Genomic DNA, 22,383 nt, shown 5'->3' with positions numbered 1-22,383 from the left:
CCCATATAACTGAGTATGTTAGTGAGGCTATGGGTGCAAAAAACTTTGGTTCCCATCTTCTTACCGTCAAGAATTGGTTTCCTACGAACTATGTCCCTTCATGAAGTACCTTGTTATAGTTTTCCTCCTTAATGAACTTGACCATGTAATAGTCATACCCAAGGTCGATTAAGGAGAGGGGTTCCAAAGATTTCCATATAGGGTGAAGCTTTTGCTGTAAAAACTGGAAACCTACTCTTCTTCCAAATATTTTTATGATTAAAGCATTGGACCAGTTTTATAAATTCTTTCCTTATCTGACGAGGATAAGGAAATGAAGACATCCGTAATAAGAGTATTTTTCAGATTCTTCTTCTGGTACGAGGATTTCGATGTTACCTTGAACCCGAATTTGGTTCTTATCTTGCGATTCATTAATACTGGATTTTAGTTTTTCCTAGAAGGATACCCCTACTTCTTTGGTTTGAGTTAGAGTTTCACTTATTAGAGAGGTGGGGGGAATGTTCGAATCCTGGTTTTGGTTTGCCTTTGGGTTATTCTTTGCTACAGCTTGTTGTTCCTCTAGTTCCATATCCAGATCCATTGAGGTCAGTACGGCAAGGGCGTAGAAGGCAGAAAAAACAGTAAGATGGGGTCGATTAGGATTTCCTAAGGTATACTAACTATCCTAGCGAGAAGGAGGAGGTTCTCTCTCCAACCCATGGCTATTCCTTAATGGTATAAATCAATACAAAATTATTTTTACTTTCTAAACCAATGCAAAATTAAAAAAATTGATTTTCAACACTATTATAATTCATAGTATTGAATTGAATTTCTTTTGTTAGTATTAGTATTGATCTTATTTTGGCTTGAGTTTTATTCGAGTTACTAACTTTATGGGCTATAAAATATATTTGACCATTCAAACATTCTAAGTCCAAACTTGAATAATATATTAAAAAGAAAGAACTACAAAAAATTTAAAAAAAATTTATAAATTATATTATAATAAATATTTTTACGTATAATTTTTTTTAAAACTTGTATGCATATAATGTCGGGCTGTTTTGGTTTCGATTTGACTTTTTTTAGTTAAAACCAAATCAAATCAGTTATGATCGAGGTTTTTTTTTTCAATATCAAACCAAATCAAACCAAACTATAGTCTGGATTTTTTTTTCGATTTGACTCGATTTATTAATTTTGTGCGGTTTGACGGTCCCTTTGTATACCCTACTCATGTGCACCCTCTATTTTAATTGGATATTTTATTAATATCATATATCTCAGACTATATTACGCATCTTTGGGGTTGCTGATTGATTTGTCAATTTGATTCACTATGGTCGCAAATGATATATAAATGATGACAAAAATCGACACGAGTCGGTGGTGGGGTACAACTTACAAGGGAGGAAACGAAGGAGGAGACAATGATTTTGAAATTAAAAGTGTATGGGGGATAATTAATATACGGAAAAGGTCCAAAAATGGGTTTCGGAGCAGGTGCTGTCCGCTTATGAGGCTGTCATGTCATAGCTTCGTGGGTTAAAGGACATTAGTGACACATTATGCTAACTGTGAGAATATTTTTGGCCCAGTTTACTAACGGAGGATAAAAATGAACTATATACCATAGTTTAGGAATATTTTTGGACTTTTTTCGATTAATATATATATATATATATATTAAAATAAAAAAGGTGGCTTCAAAGTGGGGTAACTTTTGATAAAGCATGATTGTCGTTATTCTTTTGGTACATTTCCCTCTTTTCACATTCCCTTAGCAGCCATCTGTTCACGGTGTAGAAAAACCTGCCCACGATCTGTTCGATATAAAACAAAGTATTTGTAATTGTGATTGGTTACGTCAATGATTTTTCTTTTGACTTTAATATAATGCAAAATTATATTACTGTCGGTATGGTTATTATTCAGTAGCTTCTGTTCTTTCAAGATTAAAAGTGATGTCCAGGCAAAAGCTCTAATTTCTGCAAAAACAAATCTGAGGTTGGGGCTAAGAGTCTACTGAAGAGAAACCATGGATGAATATTTTCAAGAAAAAGGGTCAAAGGAACCTTTATTAGAACCCAAAGAACCAGTGGTGGCTGTAGAGCATATAAACTCTGAGCTTGAAGACATATTGTCTGACACAAGCTTGTCCAATTTCCAGATGCTTGAGCGAGCCTCTGTTATAGAATTGAAAAATCTATTCCGGCTAGCAGCCCCATCAGTTCATTGTTTATTTGCTCAACAATATCACTTCAATGTCTACCCAACTATTCTGTGGTCATCTCGGTAATCTTGAACTCGCTGCTGCTTCCCTTGGCAATGAAGGTATTCAACTCTTGGCCTATGGCGTCATGGTAATTTTCTATCACCTACCCTATTAGTTAACATATTTGTATCATGGCACTAGTATAACTAATTTGCTACAAACTGAATCAATTACTATTAATATTCTTTTTGGAGCAGTATTATTTAATAACTTGATTGACTAATTAAGGTTATATACAAGTGTTGTAGACTTGCCATTCCTTCTTGTTAATCGTCCTACCATATAAGCAGATCTTCTTTTTCCCCGGCAATGGCACTTTCTTTGTTGCCACGTGACCAGGAGGTAACGGGTTCGAGTTGTGGAAACAGACTCTTGCAGAAACGGCTGCATACAACAGACCCTTGTGGTCCGGCCCTTCCCTAGACCCTGCGCATAGCGGAAGCTTAGTGCTCGGGCTACCCTTTTTTGTTTTATTGAAGAAACAATTTTATTGGAGCAGTTAGGGATGGGGAGTGCAGTGGAGACACTATGTGGGCAGGCATATGGAGCTCACAAGTATGGAAGTCTTGGAATATATCTTCAAAGATCAACTATCCTCTTGATGTTATCCGGAATACCGATAATGGTGGCTTACTTATTCTCAAAGCCAATTTTAATTTTTTTAGGAGAATCAGAGAAAGTTGCATCAGCAGCTGCACTATTTGTTTATGGTTTAATTCCTCAAATATTTGCTTATGCTGCCAATTTTCCTATCCAAAAGTTCTTGCAAGCCCAAAGTATTGTAAATCCCAGCGCATATATAGCAGCAGCGACATTAGTCCTCCATCTTTTCCTAACATGGATTGTGCTTTATGTATTTGAGTGGGGATTGTTTGGAGGAGCCTTGGTTCTAAGTATTTCGTGGTGGATAGTAGTCATTGCACAATTTATGTACATATTGTGGAGTGATACATGCAAGAAAACATGGAGTGGATTTAGTCTGCAAGCGTTTTCTGGGCTGTGGGATTTCTTTAAGTTGTCAGCTGCTTCATCTGTGATGTTGTGTTTGGAGGCGTGGTACTTTCAGATTTTGGTTTTAGTTGCTGGTTTGCTACCAAATCCTGAAGTGGCATTGGATTCTCTAGCTGTTTGGTGAGTGGGATATCTTGTTGTAAATTAGTTACCTCTGCATTGTGTTCCATTTGGGTTAATGTGTAGTTGATGATCATAGAATTTGCTTGCAGTAACACAATTCTTGGATGTGTGTTCATGTTATCTGTTGGTTTCAACGCTGCTGCAAGGTTAGCGATGGATTACTGGAATACTAAACTCTCTAGAAACACTTTCAATTTGTAAAATATAGTTAGTAAAGGCCTCCTCTGTTCAGAATGAATACAAAAATGATAGGCTAAACTAGATTTTTGAAAGTCAGACAAGATTACACAGCTCTGATTTTTGAAAATGTCAGTGTAAGGGTGAGCAATGAATTGGGAGCTGGACATCCAAAATCAGCTGCATTTTCAGTTGTGGTGGTAACATTAAGCTCGTTCGTGATTGCTGTAGTCATTGCCATAGTAGTGATGTTGCTTCGCGATGTGATGAGTTATGCATTCACAGGCGGGGAAACCATTGCTAAAGCATCCTCAGAACTTGCACCACTCTTGGCTGCCTCAGTAGTTCTCAATGGTATTCAACCTGTTTTATCTGGTGAGTCTTCTGTCAACTTTGTATCTTAAGATTCTGCTGAAAATCAAGATAATTAATATAATTATATGGTAGAATGTACATATCTAGATTCACTTCATATGTTGAGGTTAATTGAATAGACTATTAATTGGAATATCTTTGACATTAGGAATTAGCCCTCGTGTCTTGAATTTCAGAATTCCAGTTCAATTGTTTGGGACATAAATGCCTTGCATTGTCCTAAAATTAGATTTTTAGTTCAATATTTTATGACAAAATAAGTACTAGCTAATCCGTAAATAGCAGCCCTAAGAATAGTTGTTTGTGCACTTCCTCATGATGTGGTCAACTATGAATTTCACTATCAGGGATAATGCAACTAGAAATCGGCATAAATGCATGAGTTCTCCTTAATTAATGATATGAACATATATTATGTTTGATTGAAGGGGTGGCCGTTGGGTGTGGATGGCAAGGTTTTGTAGCTTACGTTAACGTCGGATGTTACTACGTTGTTGGCATTCCATTGGGTGTTCTTCTTGGTTTCAAATTCAAACTCGGAGCTAAGGTAAGCAGGTTATTATGGCAGTTATTAGTCCTTTCTATCCTTTTATTTTCCTTAATAAGCAGGTTTTGTTTCTTCAATTTTGGTATAATCGCCAGCAAAAAGCTCGTCTAATAGAATCATTTGAAATACTAGAATGGAGAAAGACTAATTGAGTTTTAGCAATTTCTTTTGTGATTAAACCAAGTTTATTTACTTAATTTTGGGTAAATGTGTAGGGATTATGGCTGGGCATGTTTGGAGGAACAGCCATACAAACTCTAATCTTACTATGGGCCACTTTTCGAACCAATTGGGACGACGAGGTACGTTTTCTCCGCCACTAAATGTAGAATACTTTGTGTCTATTATATACTCCTACATCATTTTGATTTCTGAAATATATGAAAAAGGTTGATTTTTAAATTTAAAGAATTAAATGAGTCGATCCTCATACTTGAAATATACTACTCCTTTATTGAACTGAGATAGACCGATTAAAAATCGGTTCTAACCACTCTAGCTCGCTTTCTTTTTTCAGGTGGAGAAAACGAAAAATCGATTAAATAAGTGGCGAGATAGCAGTAAAACCCCATTGTTGAACGAATCATGAGAACGACCATTTTTGCATTAGAATGCAAGCATGTCCGATTGGTTAACATCAGTCCATTCTCTAACCTATTGTTGTGTGAGACCCAGAGCTTTTATGATGGCTTAAGATTTCATACCCTCACAAACTCCGATCAGATACTTGAGACTTAGTGTGGTGTTAGCTATCTTAGTGTTTCCAAAAGACCATGTACACAGATTCGGTCTAGCGGAGCATATCTAGAAAAGCAGTCAAACTAATATTAAGGGGATCGTGAGAAGAGGAAGATCATTGATGTAATCTCATTTATTTGTGTTCACTGGTGCACTTATGAGTTATGATTGTGAATACAAGAAACAATGATATATGAGATTTTAAGATTATATCAAATGTGATTCATATGATCTAGGATACCGTATACTTTATGATCTATTTGCAGGTTTGCACTTTGACGAGAAGCTATATACTCCTAATAGATGTAGAACACTTAGCTCTCGCAGTACTTAAACTATTGATTTTATTTTACAAGTGTATCTGTAGGTTAAGTAGAATTAAGGATTGATGCACGCCTACTTTTCCATGACCAAAGTATTCTATTAGCATTCAACAGTGATTTATAACAGATTCCTTATGCTCCAGACGTCGCATAGCACGCACTCCCTCAGCCCATTCTGTTAGCCTGGCCCCACCACAAAATCAATTAATCTTCTACATGCCATTTTCACACGACTACTCTTTCTAGGCTGAGTAGGATTATTCTTATCCAACGTGTCATCCCTGCTGTCCTCTATGTCACTATTATCATTCATAACAGCTACTTTCTCGTTTCTTTCTTCTTTCACTTAATCTTATGAGAAAAAGAAAGAAAGCAATGGAGTGACCCCTGTGAGGGGTGAAGTGCACCGGTAGTCACTTTTAAGCCCAGTATTTAAAATATATTCATAATCTATAATGTATTTAAAAATTAGTCAATTCATCCGAACTTAAGGACTAAATATCCTGAATTTTTGAGTTGCTAATTGAAAATTCAGAACTTAGTGTCCTAAGTTTTTGAGCTGCTAATTTGAAATACAAAACACTTCTGAACTGTTAATTTAAAATTCAGCACATAAAATTTGAGTTCTTGGATACAATTTCGAAGTTTAGGACATGATGTCCTGAAGTTTGAACTTTGATGTTTAAACTTCAGAACGTCGTGTCCTGAAGTTTGAGTGAATTAGTTAATCGTTCAATATATTGTAAACTCTAGATGGAGTATAATTCAAATAGTATACTTAAAAGTGGCTACATGCGGCCATTTCCACCCCTTGCGGTTGTGAGCCCGTTTTACTTAAAAGTAATCCTGACTTGATTTCCAATTGTCAAGGTGAGTGTCGAAGTAGAAATAGCGTGGGATAGCCACTTTTTAACATGGTATTTAGTTTTTATCCAGCATTTTTAATGTTGAGCAAAAATAGCTAATACTCTATTAAAATTAATACGAAAAGATGTTTTTACCCTTTCTTCATGAGTCCTGTGTAAATATTAAGGACGTGGTGTTCTTAACATTTACACTGCACACATGAAGTTAAGGACGTCATGTCCTTAATATTTACACTGCACATATGAAGTTAAGGACTTGATAGGACACTTTGTCCTTAATATTTACACAGCATTCATGAAGCTAAGGACATTATGTCCTTAATATTTACACAACACTCATAAAGTTAAGGAAACTATGTATGCATATATGATGTTAAGGACATGAGGTCCTAAAGTTTAACAACAAAAGGTGCATATAAATATTAAGGACGTGTCCTTAACATTTATACTGCACACATGAAGTTAAGGACGTCATGTCCTTAATATTTACAATGCACATATGAAGTTAAGGACAAGACAGGACACTTTATCCTTAATATTTACACAGCATTCATGAAGCTAAGGACACCATGTCCTTAATATTTACACAGCCCCCATGTCTAGCACAGAGGTATTTTCGTCCAGGCGGATAACAATTTATTAAGCATTGGCTAAAGAGTAAATACATTTTAAACAGTGGCTAAAGAGTAAAGACATCTTTAATTAGTGGCTAATTGTGCACTTCCCCCAGTGTCGAAAGTGAATTGGACCTCCACTTAAAATGGGCCAAGCGAACGAAACCGAAGAGTCCAGCCCAATCCAAGTCGTACAAAGTTTTTTGGGATCTTTTTTTCTTCATATACCGTATATGAAACTTATTTACCAAAAATATCCAAATATTATATATTACCCGCCCTAAACAAGTTTTTGTTACCAATTATATACAATCCATGATTAATGCCTTAAATTAGGGGATTCAGTCACACCATTTTTCTTTTTTCCTCCTTCCTGTTTCCTTGTTTTCCTGTTGCCTTAATTGCTTGTAAAACAATCAAATTTCCAGCTGATTCTCAGTATTTTTGTACCAATCCCAAACTACACATCATTTCTCTCTGCTAAAGATACAAAATGTGAAAGCAAAATTTTGCACCATTCATCAAGTTTGCACTCTTCTTTTTGTTATTAATTACGAATATTATATTATATTATTATTATTATCCAGCAATTTGCTCTGATCAAATAGATACAATTTACAATATTTGTACGCTTTTATTATCTGAGAACACAAACAATTATTTCTCTAGCTTTAAATATTTAAAATATTTTCTTTAAAAGTTCACTTTAAATTTTTTATAAATATATACATTTTACTAAAGGAAGATGGAGGAATTGATGTCTTAATTTTTTTTATTTACACTAGAACATAATTGATCGGAAAGTTTCAGATGAAAAGAAAAGCTCATGGAGCAAGAAAACACAAATGGAGAAACACCGAAGTTCCAACAACACCAAGAAGAAAACTTTACTCAACGTATCAAGTCACAAGTAATATGTGTTTTCTATATAAAATTTATCATTTATATTAAATAGATCTACAATATCATAAACTTTAATACAATTTTCATAATACAAAATGTCTTTTGTATATATTTTGTATATGATTTGTATATATTTTGTATGTGGTGTGTTCTTCTTCCTCTCTGAAATTTCAATCAAAACTTTCTCTCTTAATACAATTTTGATACATATCAATAACTTTATGTAAAAAGATAGTATTGATAACTTAAATATTGTTATGAAACAATAAAAGAAGAAGAAGAGTATCACAGAGCAAAGTAGAGAGAAGAGAATTCTTATTGATATGGGATGATTTACAATGGAATAGAACTCTCTATTTATAGAGAGAGAGTGACTTAGCCACCAAGTAATAAACCCTAGAATCTCTCTAAATATAGACATTCACCATAAATAAAATTCTATTTATAACACTCCCCCTTGAATGTCTATTCAACAGATAATATGCCTCGTTAAAACCTTAACTAAAATAAAACTCAGTGGGAAAAAAATTCTAGAGAAGGAAAAAAGTACACATATCTAACAATACGCCTTTTGGTTGCCTCGTTAAAAACCTTGCAAGGAAAACCCAGTGGGACAAAAGTTTGTAAGGGAAAAAGAGTACAACACGTATTAACTCCCCCTGATTAGAGCATTAATTCACATCTTTAAGCATTTGCATTTCAATCCTGTGCATCATCTTCAAAACGATCTTTGGTAGAGACTTGATAAACAAATCAGCCATATTAACTTGAATGAATATATTGTATCTTGAAATCATCATTCTTGATAGAGATGTAATGTCTTCATAAACTGTCGTAGAATGGCCTTTTCAATATCTCCATAGAGGTATTCTCGCTATCACATTATCATGCTTATAGTTATAGCAAAATACATATGTGCACAAATTACACTTATCATACGGTACTTCGGGACCAAGAATTGTATATGCTTCAAGCGATTTAAATCCTTCAAGGATTGTCATATAGGTTAAGTCATATAAGCCATATAATAGACTTTAGATGCATATCAAGTTTTTATGTCATGCTAGACATATAAGATATCGAAAACTGATTGCACATACCATTGACTTTATACTTTCAAGTATTTGAACAACATAGACAAAATTATGTGTCTTTCATATGGAATCAATTCTACTTGAATTGTGTCTCTTCCATTTGGCCAATACTTTTGTGTCTATATTCAATAGACTTAAGATCCTCATCTATACTTAGCGCTATGATAGATGTCGTCGACAAACATTTTATATCGGTTCCAATATTTTTTCATAAAGACATAACATAGGGATCTCTTCATTCATATATTCAGGTACCTTAATCTCTCATGAGATTTTATGAAGTGTTATGTCATGTGATCTTCTAGATCACTTGCCTCCTTTATTATGATCATTTGATCATTTGCTCATCTTCCTTATCAAGAAGTTTATTTGAAACCGATTTGTCTATACGCTTTAAGCGTACCATAGACTTTGTCCTTATAGGATTTAATATGAGCATTTGCAATGAGAATATAGTTACTTTCTTTGGGTAAGCAAATGCGTCTGGCATGCTTTGCAATATATTGCAGATGAATTATCTTTTTATGAACTTCAGGTTCATATTATCGTATTTGAGGATCTAGATATACAAATGATAATCAATTCCAAGTAACTTTTTCTCAATTGTTTATCATGTCTTCGCCTCATGTTATAAATACTAACTTGCTTCCTCAATTTTGGGAACCCATCTTTGTACGTTATGGTCTTAATCAATATATACGTTATGGTCTGAAATTATTTGGTTCCTGACCCCGAACCACTTGTGAGGGGAGAATGTAATATACTTTCGTATATGACCTATATCAAACTGATATAGATAACTTTGTTCTCATCAGCAACAATTTAGCTATTAAGTGGAGGCACTCAATAAATTATTTTGCTAAACCAGCTGTGATGTAAACCAACTTATCAAGATGAACTTCTTGAATAGAAAATCTGGAAATTATGCTCGAAATTAAACTATTGAGCAAGTTACCTCGCAAAACAACATGTTGCGAGTTAATAATAATTGTACATGTAACCATCTCATAAATGCATCTTATGTGGTATACATGGCAGGTGAATGGGTCCATATTCACCTTTGATATTTCCAGAATTCATGGGATTCAATTCCAACTTTAGTTGGTCAATTAATTAATGAGAATAAGCAATATAAGAGAATTCGTAAAGAACTTTCTAGTTCTTTAATATTTACCCATGTGAATTCTCTATTATTTTTGCACATCATACTTAAATTGATATGGCTAAACCAATTATGCCAACTGAATAAATTATCAATATTGATAAACTTCAGGTTTACACCATGACGCATGCAATTATCAATAAACTTCAAGTTTATTATGATATGAGTTTTTATATCAATAAACTTCTACTTTATTGTTGCATTCTTTTATTTATGTAGTACAAATTGGAGAATAAAGCGGATAGCTCTTCACATATATATTACTCCGCTACAAGTTATAGTAATAGAAGATATTAAATCTTTCCTTTATTTATAGTCTCAATATAACCAACCGCTTCCGCGAATACTTTAGAAACTGAATAAGTTTCTTTGAGACTTACTACAACACAATACCTTATTGGTAATCAATTGTGTTTCTCTAAAATAGTATAATTGGCTCTTCCAGAGCTCTCAATTAATTTTATACTACCACATATTCATCAAGATTCATATGGTCATATATCTCTTTCAAGGAGAAAGTTATACCATTATGGTTATGGTCAAAATTATATGCAAGATATGTTTCTTGCATTAATGTTATTCTTTAATAATCGCATTACCAAAATATTTTGGTGTGCAATAGGTACGTGACCAATGACCATTCATGCCATAATAATGACATTATTTTCTTATATCATCTCAAACCTCCTTCTAGAGGTGAGTGTGGTATATTCACTACCACTAGCACGTTCATATTCTTCCAAGAATGAATATGCATTCATAAATTAGATGTTGTCATATTCACATCATGAATGGACCATAATCATCTATACGTGCTTTATAAAATCTCATGTCAAATCGATGACAAATATTACTTTCACAAAGTGAATGATTATTTTGAGAATCCTTATTGTTCTCATTACCACAATGATGACGATTATAATTTCGTTTATTGTCACGTCCACATACATTGATACATTCATAGTAATAATTTTATCTTCTTTCAGACTTATCACATACGGCTATCACATTCTCTAAAGGGAATGAGAATGGAGCAAATTCAATGGGACGGGGTTTCAATTCTTTGCCCACAATCATACATGAATTTGATCATGGCGAGGCATAAAAATTTTACCACTATGGGTGGTTATAATATCTTTCAAACTCCATTAGAGTTGCAATCAAAATTTATCGTCTTTGCTTGTATTTAAAATCAAATTATAGAATGTCAAGAATTTGAAAGAGAAAAATAAAATACTTACCTTAAATCCAGAATTTAATCATGAAGGAAGTTCATAGAATAATTGACAATCATTATGCTCAATCCCAAATCTTCTACTCAATTGGTTAGAGTCTCGTGCTGATAACGTGTTATGAAACAATAAAAGAAGAGGAAGAGTATTGCAGAGCAAAGTAGAGAGAAGAGAATTCTTATTGATATGGGATGATTTACAATGGAATAGAACCCTCTATTTATAGGGAGAGGGTGACTTAGCCACCAAGTAATAAACCTTAGAATCTCTCTAAATATAGACATTCACCATAAATAAAATTTTATTTATAACAAATACAAATTTTATACAACTGCTCATGCATTATACAACTATTTTTCAACTTTCATACAACATTCAAATAAAAAAATATATAACTACAACATAATACAATTTAAATACAATTTGCATACAACTTTAATACAATTCGTAACTATTGTATGTCATGTGTTCTTCTTCTTCTTCTCCTCCTCCTTCCTCTTTCTTCCTCCTTCTTCTCCTTCTCCTTCTCCTCCTCCTCCTCCTCCTTCCTCCTCCTTCTTTCAATCTTAAATTCAGCCAAAACCAAGTCTAATCTTCACCAAACGCCCTCAAATGTGAGATATAAGTTCCAAAGAACATTCCTAATTGTTTGCAACACCCAATCCAAACAAATAATAATTTTTGAAAACCCAAATTCGAATTCAAAGTTTCGAAACTTTTTAATGGTTGTCAATGGGAGAGAGTCAAACACCTTCAAAATTTATTGATTGATAATTTCAATTCGAACACCAATTGTGCAACATGATATAAAATTGCTAAGTTAAGACTCTATATTAACATAATTGAAATTCATTGATGAATTCCGTGGAAAAAAAAAGAGAGAGGATAAAAGGCGTAGAAAAATGAAGAAAGAAAAATTGGGAAAAGAACAGACGAGGAGGAGGAGGAGGAGGAGGAGGAGAGAGAGAGAGAGCAGAGATGGGAAATAACTTATTCCCTATTCAATTCCTAATATAAAGGGATACTCATTAATACTAATTTGTATATAATTGGTAAATTGTATATGCCCATGTAATTAAGTTAAACCTTAATTAGGGATAGTAATAAAGTTTCATATGTAGTATAGGAAGGTAAAAATTCAAAAAATATTTTTATACAGCATATAACCATCTCGTTCATCAAGACTCCAATTACTTATTGCATGTTTGACCAAAAGAACATTTTTTTTCTAAATTTAAGGTATTTGGCTAAGCTTTTAGAAGATAAAAAGTATTTCTGAGTAGAAGCAGAAATAATTTTTGAGAAACAGAAAAAAATAGTTTCTTTTAAAAGTATTTTTTTAAATGCACTTTTGAGAAAAATATACTTAGAAGTATTTTTTAAAAACTTGACCAAATATTAATTGCTGCTCAAAAGTATTTTTTAAATTAGTTAGCCAAACATAAGATGTTTCCCACTAAAATTACTTTTTGAAAAGTACTTTTGTGAAAAATACTTTTTAAAAATGCTAATTTTAGAAGCACGGCCAAACAAAATATTACACACCAAACAATCGAAGCTTCATTAATGGGAGGGGTGAATTTTCTACCGCACGGGCATTATGATATTTATTTTTTTCATTGTGGAATTCATATGGCGAAGTTTGATGAGAGATGTGGGAATAAAGAGTTCATATAGTTGAAAACTGTTTTTAAAAAAAATATATCACAATGACGTAGTGAGTGTAGTTACGTACGTTGTATTCCAGACGTAGTGAGTGTAGTTGAATTAACACGTAGATTCACACCTTTATTTTTACGTAAGATTATATCAACTTAAGCCTAATGATATATATTTGATTTCGCAAATGACCGTATGAGATGTTATTGTAAACCATGTGATTGAATTCAGATTGGATTAATTGCGCAATTCACTATCTCACATAAAAACCTCAAGATGACAACCTCATCTATTATTTATTAAGTTGCTTTACTCTCATTCTACATGCTCATTAGCATGGGCAAAATCTGTTGGGAATAAACCCCTTACCAAAATAATATTCACGGTAATAAAGCGGAATAATAATGTAGCACCGAGATACGGTAATTAACAAGAATAAAAGAGTAACAATGACACCAAAATTTTTACGTGGAAAACCCTTCTGAATAAGGGAAAAAACCACGACCCCGAGAGGAGCAACTGATATCACTATAGTAAGGAATTTTACAACTTTGTAGGTCGGAGGTAAATACTCCAAAGACCACTACAACACTCAAAAGAAATAACCCTCTTTTGATATTCCCACCTCACTACAATATCGCTCTCTCTCTATTTTCCTCACAGACTATTTTCTTATACCTTGTCTGTGAAACCTTACTCTTTCTTTCTCTCTTTGTTGGTGTGAAGAAATGAGAGTTGAAGCTCTCCTTTTATAGCCAAAGCTTCACCCTCTAAAGCCTACAATATTTGACAATTTACACACACTTTTCACAATTCAACAAAGTTGGCTACCAAACCAAAGAAATTCAACAAGGTTGGCTACCAAACCAAACTAATTCAACAAGGTTGGCTACCAACCAAACCAAGTCAACAAGGTTGGCTACCAAACCAAAGAAAACTCTTATTAGGCACATGCCTAATACTTCTTCAATGAGATGGACATCATCAATCTCCCCTCCAGTCTCATTCATCTAGAGGAGGTAGCACTGTCTTCTAGTTTGAGTGCATGCCGACAAGTTCTTTGCATAGCTCGAACTTGTTCCTTGGTACCACCTTGGTCAGCATATCTGCGGGATTCTCACTTGTAGAAATCTTCAAGACTTTTAGAGATTCATCATCTACCATTTCTCGAATCCAATGATATCTCACATCAATGTGTTTGGTCCTTGCATGGTACATAGAGTTCTTGCTAAGGTCTATTGCACTTTGACTGTCACAATAGACGACATACTCCTTCTGATGCAATCCAAGCTCTTGAAGGAATCGCTTGAGCCATATCATCTCCTTGCCAGTTTCTGTAGCGGCAATGTACTCTGCTTCAGTTGTTGAAAGTGCAACGCACTTCTGCAACTTAGACTGCCATGATATAGCTCCCCCTGAAAATGTAAATAAATATCCAGTAGTAGATTTTCTGTTGTCAATGTCACCTGCCATATCAGCATCTGTATAGCCCTTCAAGATTGGATCAGATCCTCCAAAGCACAAACAATCTCCCGTGGTACCTCTCAGGTACCTGAGTATCCACTTGACTGCTTCCCAATGTTCCTTTCCAGGATTTTCAAGAAACCTGCTGACAACACCAACTGCGTGAGCAATATCAGGTCTAGTACATACCATTGCATACATCAAGCTTCCGACTGCTGAAGCATAAGGAACTTTAGCCATGTTCCCTTTCTCCTCCACTGTTGTAGGACACATCTTCTTACTCAACTTTAGATGACCAGCAAGAGGTGTGCTGACTGGCTTAGCATTCTTCATGTTGAAGCGTTCTAGTACACGTTCAATGTACTTCTCCTGAGATAGCCACAACTTTCTACTTGTTCTCTCTCGAACTATCTTCATCCCTAGAATTTGTTGTGCTGGGCCCAAGTCCTTCATATCAAATGACTTGGACAGATCTCCTTTCAACTTTGCTATCAACCCCTTGTTTTTTCCTACAATTAACATGTCATCCACATACAACAACAATATAATAAAGTTATTCTCAGAAAATCTTTTGAAGTATACACATGGATCAGAATAGGTCTTTAGGTATGTTTGACTTTTCATGAATGAATCAAACTTCATGTACCACTGCCTTGGTGCCTGCTTCAATCCATAAAGACTCTTATTCAATTTGCACACCATGTGTTTCTTTCCAGCTACTTCAAATCCTTCTGGTTGCTCCATATAAATCTCCTCTTCCAAATCTCCATGAAGAAATGCAGTTTTCACATCCAACTGCTCCACTTCAAGATCTAGGCTAGCTGCTAAGCTCAAAATTGTTCGAATAGAAGTCATTTTAACAACGGGGGAGAAAATTTCGTCAAAATCAATACCTTTCTTCTGTTCGAAGCCTTTAACCACCAATCGAGCTTTGTATCTGACCAGCTTGCCATCTCCATCTTTCTTGAGTTTAAAGACCCATTTGCATTTGAGTGGTCTTTTACCCTTTGGAAGTTCAACCAGCTTGTATGTGCCATTTTTCTGGAGAGATTCCATCTCTTCTTGCATAGCTTTCATCCACTGGTTCTTTTCTGGATGGGACAACACCTCCTTAAGACTTTCTGGCTCCCCCTCATCACTGATGAGGACATACTCTGTGGAAGGGTACCTGCGTGACTCTACCCTTGGCCTCTCTGATCTCCTCAGAGGTTGAGGTTGTCCTTCTCCCTGAGTGGGGTGCTCCACTTCCTCGACACCTTCATCAAGTTGCTCCCCCTGCTCAATAACCTCACCAGGTTGCTCCACCTGCTCGACAACCTCGTCGGTTGTACTTTCTGCACTTGTGGGATTGTTAGAAGTAGAAGGAATAGTAACAAAGTTAGGAATTATACCATTCTTCGCCTTTTCTAATATATCAGCAGCAGTTCCAACTTCACTTTCTCGGAAGACTACATCTCTGCTTCTGATGACCTTCATCTTTACAGGATCCCACAGTCTGTACCCGAACTCTTCATCTCCATATCCGATAAATATGCAGGGAATAGATTTATCATCCAGCTTTGTTCTCTGCTCTTTTGGTACATGTGCAAAAGCTCTGCAACCGAACACCTTCAGATGCGAGTAGGACACCTCCTTGTTGGTCCAGACTCTCTCTGGGATTTCAAACGCCAACGGAACTGATGGACTCCTATTGATCAGGTAACAGGCTGTCTGAACTGCTTCACCCCAGAATGACTTAGGCAGTTTAGCCATTCTGAGCATGCTTCTCACCTTCTCCACAATGGTGCGGTTCATCCTCTCGGCTACGCCATTGTGCTGTGGGGTTCCAGGAACTGTCTTTTCATGTCTGATCCCATGACTTGAACAATACTCTTCAAATTCCCTTGAAGTGTACTCACCTCCATTGTCACTTCGGAGACGCTTTAGCTTTCGACCCGTCTCCCTTTCTACTAGAGCATGAAACTTCTGGAAAACTTGAAACACCTGATCTTTGGTTTTCAAAATATAAACCCATAATTTTCGTGAAGCATCATCAATAAAAGTAACAAAATATTTGTTACCGCCCATTGATTCAATTTCCATTGGGCCGCAAACATCAGAATATACTAAATCAAGTATATTCAATTTTCTTTCAGACGATGTCTGAAATGAGACTCTATGCTGCTTACCAAATAAACAGTAGTCACAAGGTTTTACCGTTGTACCTTTGGCATAAGAAATGAGTGATTTCTTGGCAAGAATCTGCAATCCCTTCTCGCTCATATGACCCATTCTTTTGTGCCACAAATCTACAGAAATCTCATCTTGTGCCGCGTTCAATTCACCTTGGCATATTTCTGCATTTGTCCTGTACAACGTGCCACGAGCAACTCCCTTTGCAATCACCAATGATCCCTTAGTGAGTCTCCACTTTTGATTTGCAAAATAGCTCTCATATCCATCTCGGTCTAAAGCAATTCCCGAGATCAAGTTCATCCGTAAATCAGGTACATGCCGCACATCCTTTAGAACCAATGTGCATCCGACATTTGTCTTGATACAAATGTCACCAATCCCCGCAATCTTTGAGTAACTTGTGTTACCCATTTTCACTGTGCCGAAATCACCTGCTACATATCTGCAAAAAAAGGTCTCTTACCGGTGTGGCATGGTGAGATGCCGCTGTGTCAACCACCCATTCCGACTCTGAACCTGACAGGTGCATGCATTCCTCTTCCTCATTTATAAAGAGGACAACATTATCATTATTTTGCACCATGGCGGCTGTGTTGTCGTCATTCTTCTGGCCACTGGTTTCACCTTTGCCCTTCCTTGGATTTGGGCAATCTCTTTTGAAGTGACCTGGTTGATTACAGTTGTAGCAATTTCTGACTCTTGATTTGGATCGGTTCTTTGACTTCCCACGAGCTCCGGATCTACCATAGTTGTTCGAACTCCTTTGATAACTCCTGCCTCTACCTTCTGTGATGAGAGCCTGTCCTTGATTTTCAGGCTTCTTTCTCATCTTCTCATTGAGTAGAAGAGCCGATGTGACATCTTTCAACTCAATAGTAGTCTTACCGTGCAGGATGGTTGTTGCCAAGTTATCGTACGAAGATGGCAACGAGTTCAATAGCAAGATGGCTTTATCTTCTTCCTCGATTTTCACTCCGAGGTTGGCAAGCTGTGTGATTAGTCCGTTAAACACATTTAAATGTGACAAAAAATTCGTACCTTCACTCATGTGTAGGGCGTATAACTGCTTCTTCAGGTACAATTTATTTGTCAGCGTTTTGGACATGTATAGGCTTTCCAACCTTGTCCAAATTCCTCGTGCAGTGTCTTCATCAATGATGTTATTTACCACATCATCTGATAAGTGCAACCTAATTGCACTAGCAGCTCTTTCATCCAAGTCAGCCCAATCCTCAGCTTTCATGGTATCAGGCTTTTTGGAATCAACATCTAGAACCTTGTGTAATCCTTGTTGGATGAGCAGATCTCTCATCCTTCTTTGCCATGTTGAGAAACCGTTATCTCCGTTGAATTTTGCTACCTCGTACTTTACTCCGGACATTTTTATTTTTTCACCAAGTATAGTACTACCGACAGTGAATAGTATTTCAGTGAACGAGCAGAACCCGTGCTCTGATACCAGTTGTTGGGAATAAACCCCTTACCAAAATAATATTCACGGTAATAAAGCGGAATAATAATGTAGCACCGAGATACGGTAATTAACAAGAATAAAAGAGTAACAATGACACCAAAATTTTTACGTGGAAAACCCTTCTGAATAAGGGAAAAAACCACGACCCCGAGAGGAGCAACTGATATCACTATAGTAAGGAATTTTACAATTTTGTAGGTCGGAGGTAAATACTCCAAAGACCACTACAACACTCAAAAGAAATAACCCTCTTTTGATATTCCCACCTCACTACAATATCGCTCTCTCTCTATTTTCCTCACAGACTATTTTCTTATACCTTGTCTGTGAAACCTTACTCTTTCTTTCTCTCTTTGTTGGTGTGAAGAAATGAGAGTTGAAGCTCTCCTTTTATAGCCAAAGCTTCACCCTCTAAAGCCTACAATATTTGACAATTTGCACACACTTTTCACAATTCAACAAAGTTGGCTACCAAACCAAAGAAATTCAACAAGGTTGGCTACCAAACCAAACTAATTCAACAAGGTTGGCTACCAACCAAACCAAGTCAACAAGGTTGGCTACCAAACCAAAGAAAACTCTTATTAGGCACATGCCTAATACTTCTTCAATGAGATGGACATCATCAAAATCATGGAGTCTGAAGCTGAGCAGCCCCTGTTGGCTGCTCATGGAGCAAGCTCCGAGCTTGAGGAGGTGCTCTCCGACTCCCAATTACCTTACTTTCAACGCCTTAGGTCCGCCTCTTGGATCAAATTCCAGCTGCTTTTTCGACTTGCAGCCCCTGCAGTAGCTGTATACATGATCAACAATGCTATGTCCATATCCACTCGGATATTTTCAGGACAACTTGGGAACCGCGATCAAAACATCCAATTATTTGCTTATGGCCTTATGGCGGTGTACTTTTATTATCTCTGAATTTCTTTCTTAATTGATCACATGTATAAATTTTCTAAACTATTTCTTTTACCTTATTGATTGCAGCTAGGAATGGGGAGTGCAGTGGAAACACTTTGTGGACAAGCATCACTTGTGCTGAGTTTTTCTTGGTGGATTGTTGTGGTGGCTCAATTTATATACATATTGAGAAGTGAAAGGTGTAAAGCTACTTGGACAGGTTTTCGACGGGAGGCCTTTAGTGGATTATGGCAATTTGTGAAGTTATCGGCTGCTTCAGCTGTTATGTTGTGTTTGGAGAATTGGTATTTTCAGATTCTAGTGTTGCTTGCTGGTTTACTCAAGAATCCTGAGCTTGCCTTAGATTCTATCTCTGTTTGGTGAGATTCAATTGTACCTTCTATTTATTTGTATGCTACCAAAAACTGCATGTCTGTTCATGATCCCATAAGACTAGTTAGTTATCATAGTGGCAAGATCAAGAACTTCCACTCCAGTAAAAGGTTAATTAGTTGTTAATCAATTGTGACTTTTCTTTGCCAACATTTAGTAGTGGTACTCTAAATGTGTATTGTTGTTAAAATTTTGGATCCGCTTCTGTTATCTTGCATTGTTTAAGTGACCTGCGTGTTGCTAATGAGCTAAAGACTATATTTGTTTTATTTTTGTAGCATGTCAGTGAATGGGCTGATGTTCATGGTTTCAATGGTGTTCAATGCTGCTGCTAGGTAAGTTTTTGGCTATTTTTCTTTTTCTTGATTAATATTTGAACCAATCTTTTTGTGTAATATTGCTTTTCTAGGTTAAAAATAGGTGGTATTTTAGCAAATGACTTCCATCTTTATTGTTGTTAAAATTGGCAAACTGATCAGTGTAAGGGTGAGCAATGAATTAGGAGCAGCACATCCAAAGTCAGCAGCATTCTCAGTGTTTGTGGTGACATTCATATCATTTCTCATAGCTGTGGTGGAAGCCATAATTGTGCTGTGTTTGCGCAATGTTATCAGCTATGCATTCACTGAGGGTGAAACTGTGGCCAATGCAGTATCTGATTTATGTCCATTTTTAGCTGTCACCCTCATTCTCAGTGGTGTTCAGCACAGTGTTATCTGGTAAAATACTTGTCTTGTCCTTAATCTCATTAATTATAAGATTTATTTATATACACTGACATTGTAAAAAAAATTCTCGTTATCAGTATAATTTAACCCATTATAGCATATTACATGTCTTGCTCTTTAGGTTACTAATCTCAATATTCATGAGTAGTTATCTATCGTTAAATATTCTGTTACACAATAATTTAAACTCTCTAAGTCACTGGTTCTTCTTGTTTTATACCAGATATGCCATGTCAATATTAATTACATGTTGCATGGGGATGGTAGAGCAATGCTTGGATCTCAATTGGTGCTATGGTAATGAATACATCTTTTTGAATAGAGTAACTAAAGTTTGGTAGAAAACAGTAAGTAATTAGGTGCAAAATGTAAGAACACATAAAATTAAAGTGATAAGTTTTAAATCTTATTTTAAACGTTTACTAAGTTGCGTGACCTAATTAAGAATTTAGTATTCAAGTTGGTAAAAGTTTTAGTTCTCATAAGTGTTATCTTTTACCCAATTTGGTCTTAAATGGTCCAATGAACTTTTTTGTTTTTTGTTCTTAAGTGCTCAATAAGCTTGTCATCACTTTCTGGGAGAGTGACAAATAGGAGAAAAAGACACTATAAGCACAACAAATAAGGTAGACAACTTGACTTGACAAAAAAGTGATATCACAGACCTTGTTGAATCCATGTTTCAGTACAGTGACTCATGTACTCCCTTTGAGATAAGAATGTGAAAGGTGCCATCTAAGTTGTCTTAATATATTCTTAAGTTGAGGTCCATAATATGGACTTAGTGCGATGAGATAGTCTAGTAGACGTGCACTACTAAATGACTTTCAAATTTTCTTCTCGCCCTCTATCCACCCATCTCCTTGTCATAATAATGCAGTGGGGTGAAAGATTATCAATTTATCATGCCCCTCTAATACAAACCTTTTTAATCCTAGTTTGTTTTCATTTGGAAATTTGCAGTTTGTTTGGCTTGCATAACGAACGTAGTCACCATCTTGCGTATAGAAAATATTTCATCTACGTCCTCACTGTTTCATAGGCAGATCGAATTGTTAGGTGTACCGTGTACCTCAATATTTTGCACCTGTCCTTGATCCCCTACCAACTAATGTTTTCCTTTGACAAGTCCGTGGACTTGAGCATATTTTAGTAGCGTACAAAAGTTACTATATTAAACTAGTAATAAAAACCGTATCGTCCAACTTCATTAAAAGGTTGAATTTTCTATATTTTCAGGTGTTGCTGTTGGCTGTGGATGGCAGGCGTTTGTTGCCTACGTGAATGTAGGGTGTAATTATGCTGTAGGAATTCCAGTGGGATGTCTTCTCGGATTCAGGTTTGACCTTGGTGCTAAGGTTTTCCAATACACACAATTCATAATTGTAGAAGCCTTCCATTATTATACAAATTTTAAAACAAACACACATGAATATATGTATGTCCATAGCCTGGCTTGCGTGACATATTAACTGGATTAATGGCAGGGAATATGGACTGGGATGATTGGAGGGACTGTGATGCAAACCATCATTTTGCTTTGGTTCACATACCGTACAGATTGGAATAAAGAGGTAACTTACAGTCAATAGTTACAAAATTGCACAAGAAAGTGGTAAGTTTGTAACTGAATTTGGGGTTCTTTTTTTCTTTTCCAGGTTGAGAAAGCTAGAACACGTCTAGACAAATGGGGAAACGTAAAAGAACCTCTAAACAAGGAATGAAGGTGGTGAAGAACATTAGGACTAAGAATAAAACGAGGAGATGAGGTGCCAAGTAATTCTTGCAGTAACCTGCCAGGCCAAAGAAGTGGTCTACAGTTCAGATTACCAATGATTCTGGCACATCTGCCAAAAGAAAGTTTCATTCATCATTACCTTCGGTCAATTTCCATCAATTAATCATATCAAATATGTCAAAACCATTGTCTGTATCTGCCAATTTCTTGTTTGATTGTGTTACAAAAATGAACTCCAATTCTGCAATTAGGCCAACAACGTGCAATCAAATTGATTCCATGAGCGTCTAACCAGGAAAAAAATGAAAACACTGAAAGCAGTAACGGGCTATGCTTACAGTTTTGCTCTAACACTCGTGTAAGAAACCTAGATAGAATAAGAAAGGCAACTACATTGCATATGAAGAGTATTGCACTACTCACGACA

The 22,383-nt window shown here is 35.8% G+C and overlaps 2 protein-coding genes across 2 annotated transcripts; both read left to right on the top strand.

The window, feature by feature from the left end:
* The first annotated feature begins 1,790 nt into the window (after positions 1 to 1,790).
* LOC107777896 (protein DETOXIFICATION 40) lies at positions 1,791 to 5,462 on the top strand. The gene is given in 8 exon segments (XM_016598063.2): positions 1,791 to 2,218; positions 2,220 to 2,348; positions 2,760 to 3,391; positions 3,484 to 3,540; positions 3,708 to 3,946; positions 4,375 to 4,493; positions 4,709 to 4,795; positions 5,011 to 5,462. Coding segments are annotated over 8 exon segments (1,530 nt in total). The 5' UTR covers positions 1,791 to 2,023; the 3' UTR covers positions 5,083 to 5,462.
* A 13,727-nt stretch (positions 5,463 to 19,189) lies between these two features.
* LOC107777894 (protein DETOXIFICATION 40-like) lies at positions 19,190 to 22,329 on the top strand. The gene is made up of 6 exons (XM_075250364.1): positions 19,190 to 19,477; positions 19,769 to 19,825; positions 19,970 to 20,196; positions 21,446 to 21,576; positions 21,706 to 21,792; positions 21,877 to 22,329. The coding sequence occupies exons 1-6, from the start codon at positions 19,191 to 19,193 to the stop codon at positions 21,940 to 21,942; spliced, it is 855 nt and encodes a 284-aa protein (XP_075106465.1). The 5' UTR covers position 19,190; the 3' UTR covers positions 21,943 to 22,329.
* Positions 22,330 to 22,383: the final 54 nt, after the last annotated feature.

The sequence above is a fragment of the Nicotiana tabacum genome, chromosome 3, assembly GCF_000715075.1.
Source record: "Nicotiana tabacum cultivar K326 chromosome 3, ASM71507v2, whole genome shotgun sequence".
Classification (NCBI taxonomy): domain Eukaryota; kingdom Viridiplantae; phylum Streptophyta; class Magnoliopsida; order Solanales; family Solanaceae; genus Nicotiana; species Nicotiana tabacum.
This window is presented reverse-complemented; position numbering and strand designations above follow the sequence as displayed.

Excerpts from the sequence above, each read along its gene's own strand:
- LOC107777894 (XM_075250364.1), top strand. The coding sequence starts at position 19,191 with ATGGGGAGTGCAGTGGAAACACTTTGTGGACAAGCATCACTTGTGCTG. Across the intron at positions 21,577-21,705 it reads GGTTTGACCTTGGTGCTAAG|GGAATATGGACTGGGATGAT; the intron begins GTTTTCCAATAC and ends GATTAATGGCAG. Across the intron at positions 21,793-21,876 it reads GTACAGATTGGAATAAAGAG|GTTGAGAAAGCTAGAACACG; the intron begins GTAACTTACAGT and ends TTTCTTTTCCAG.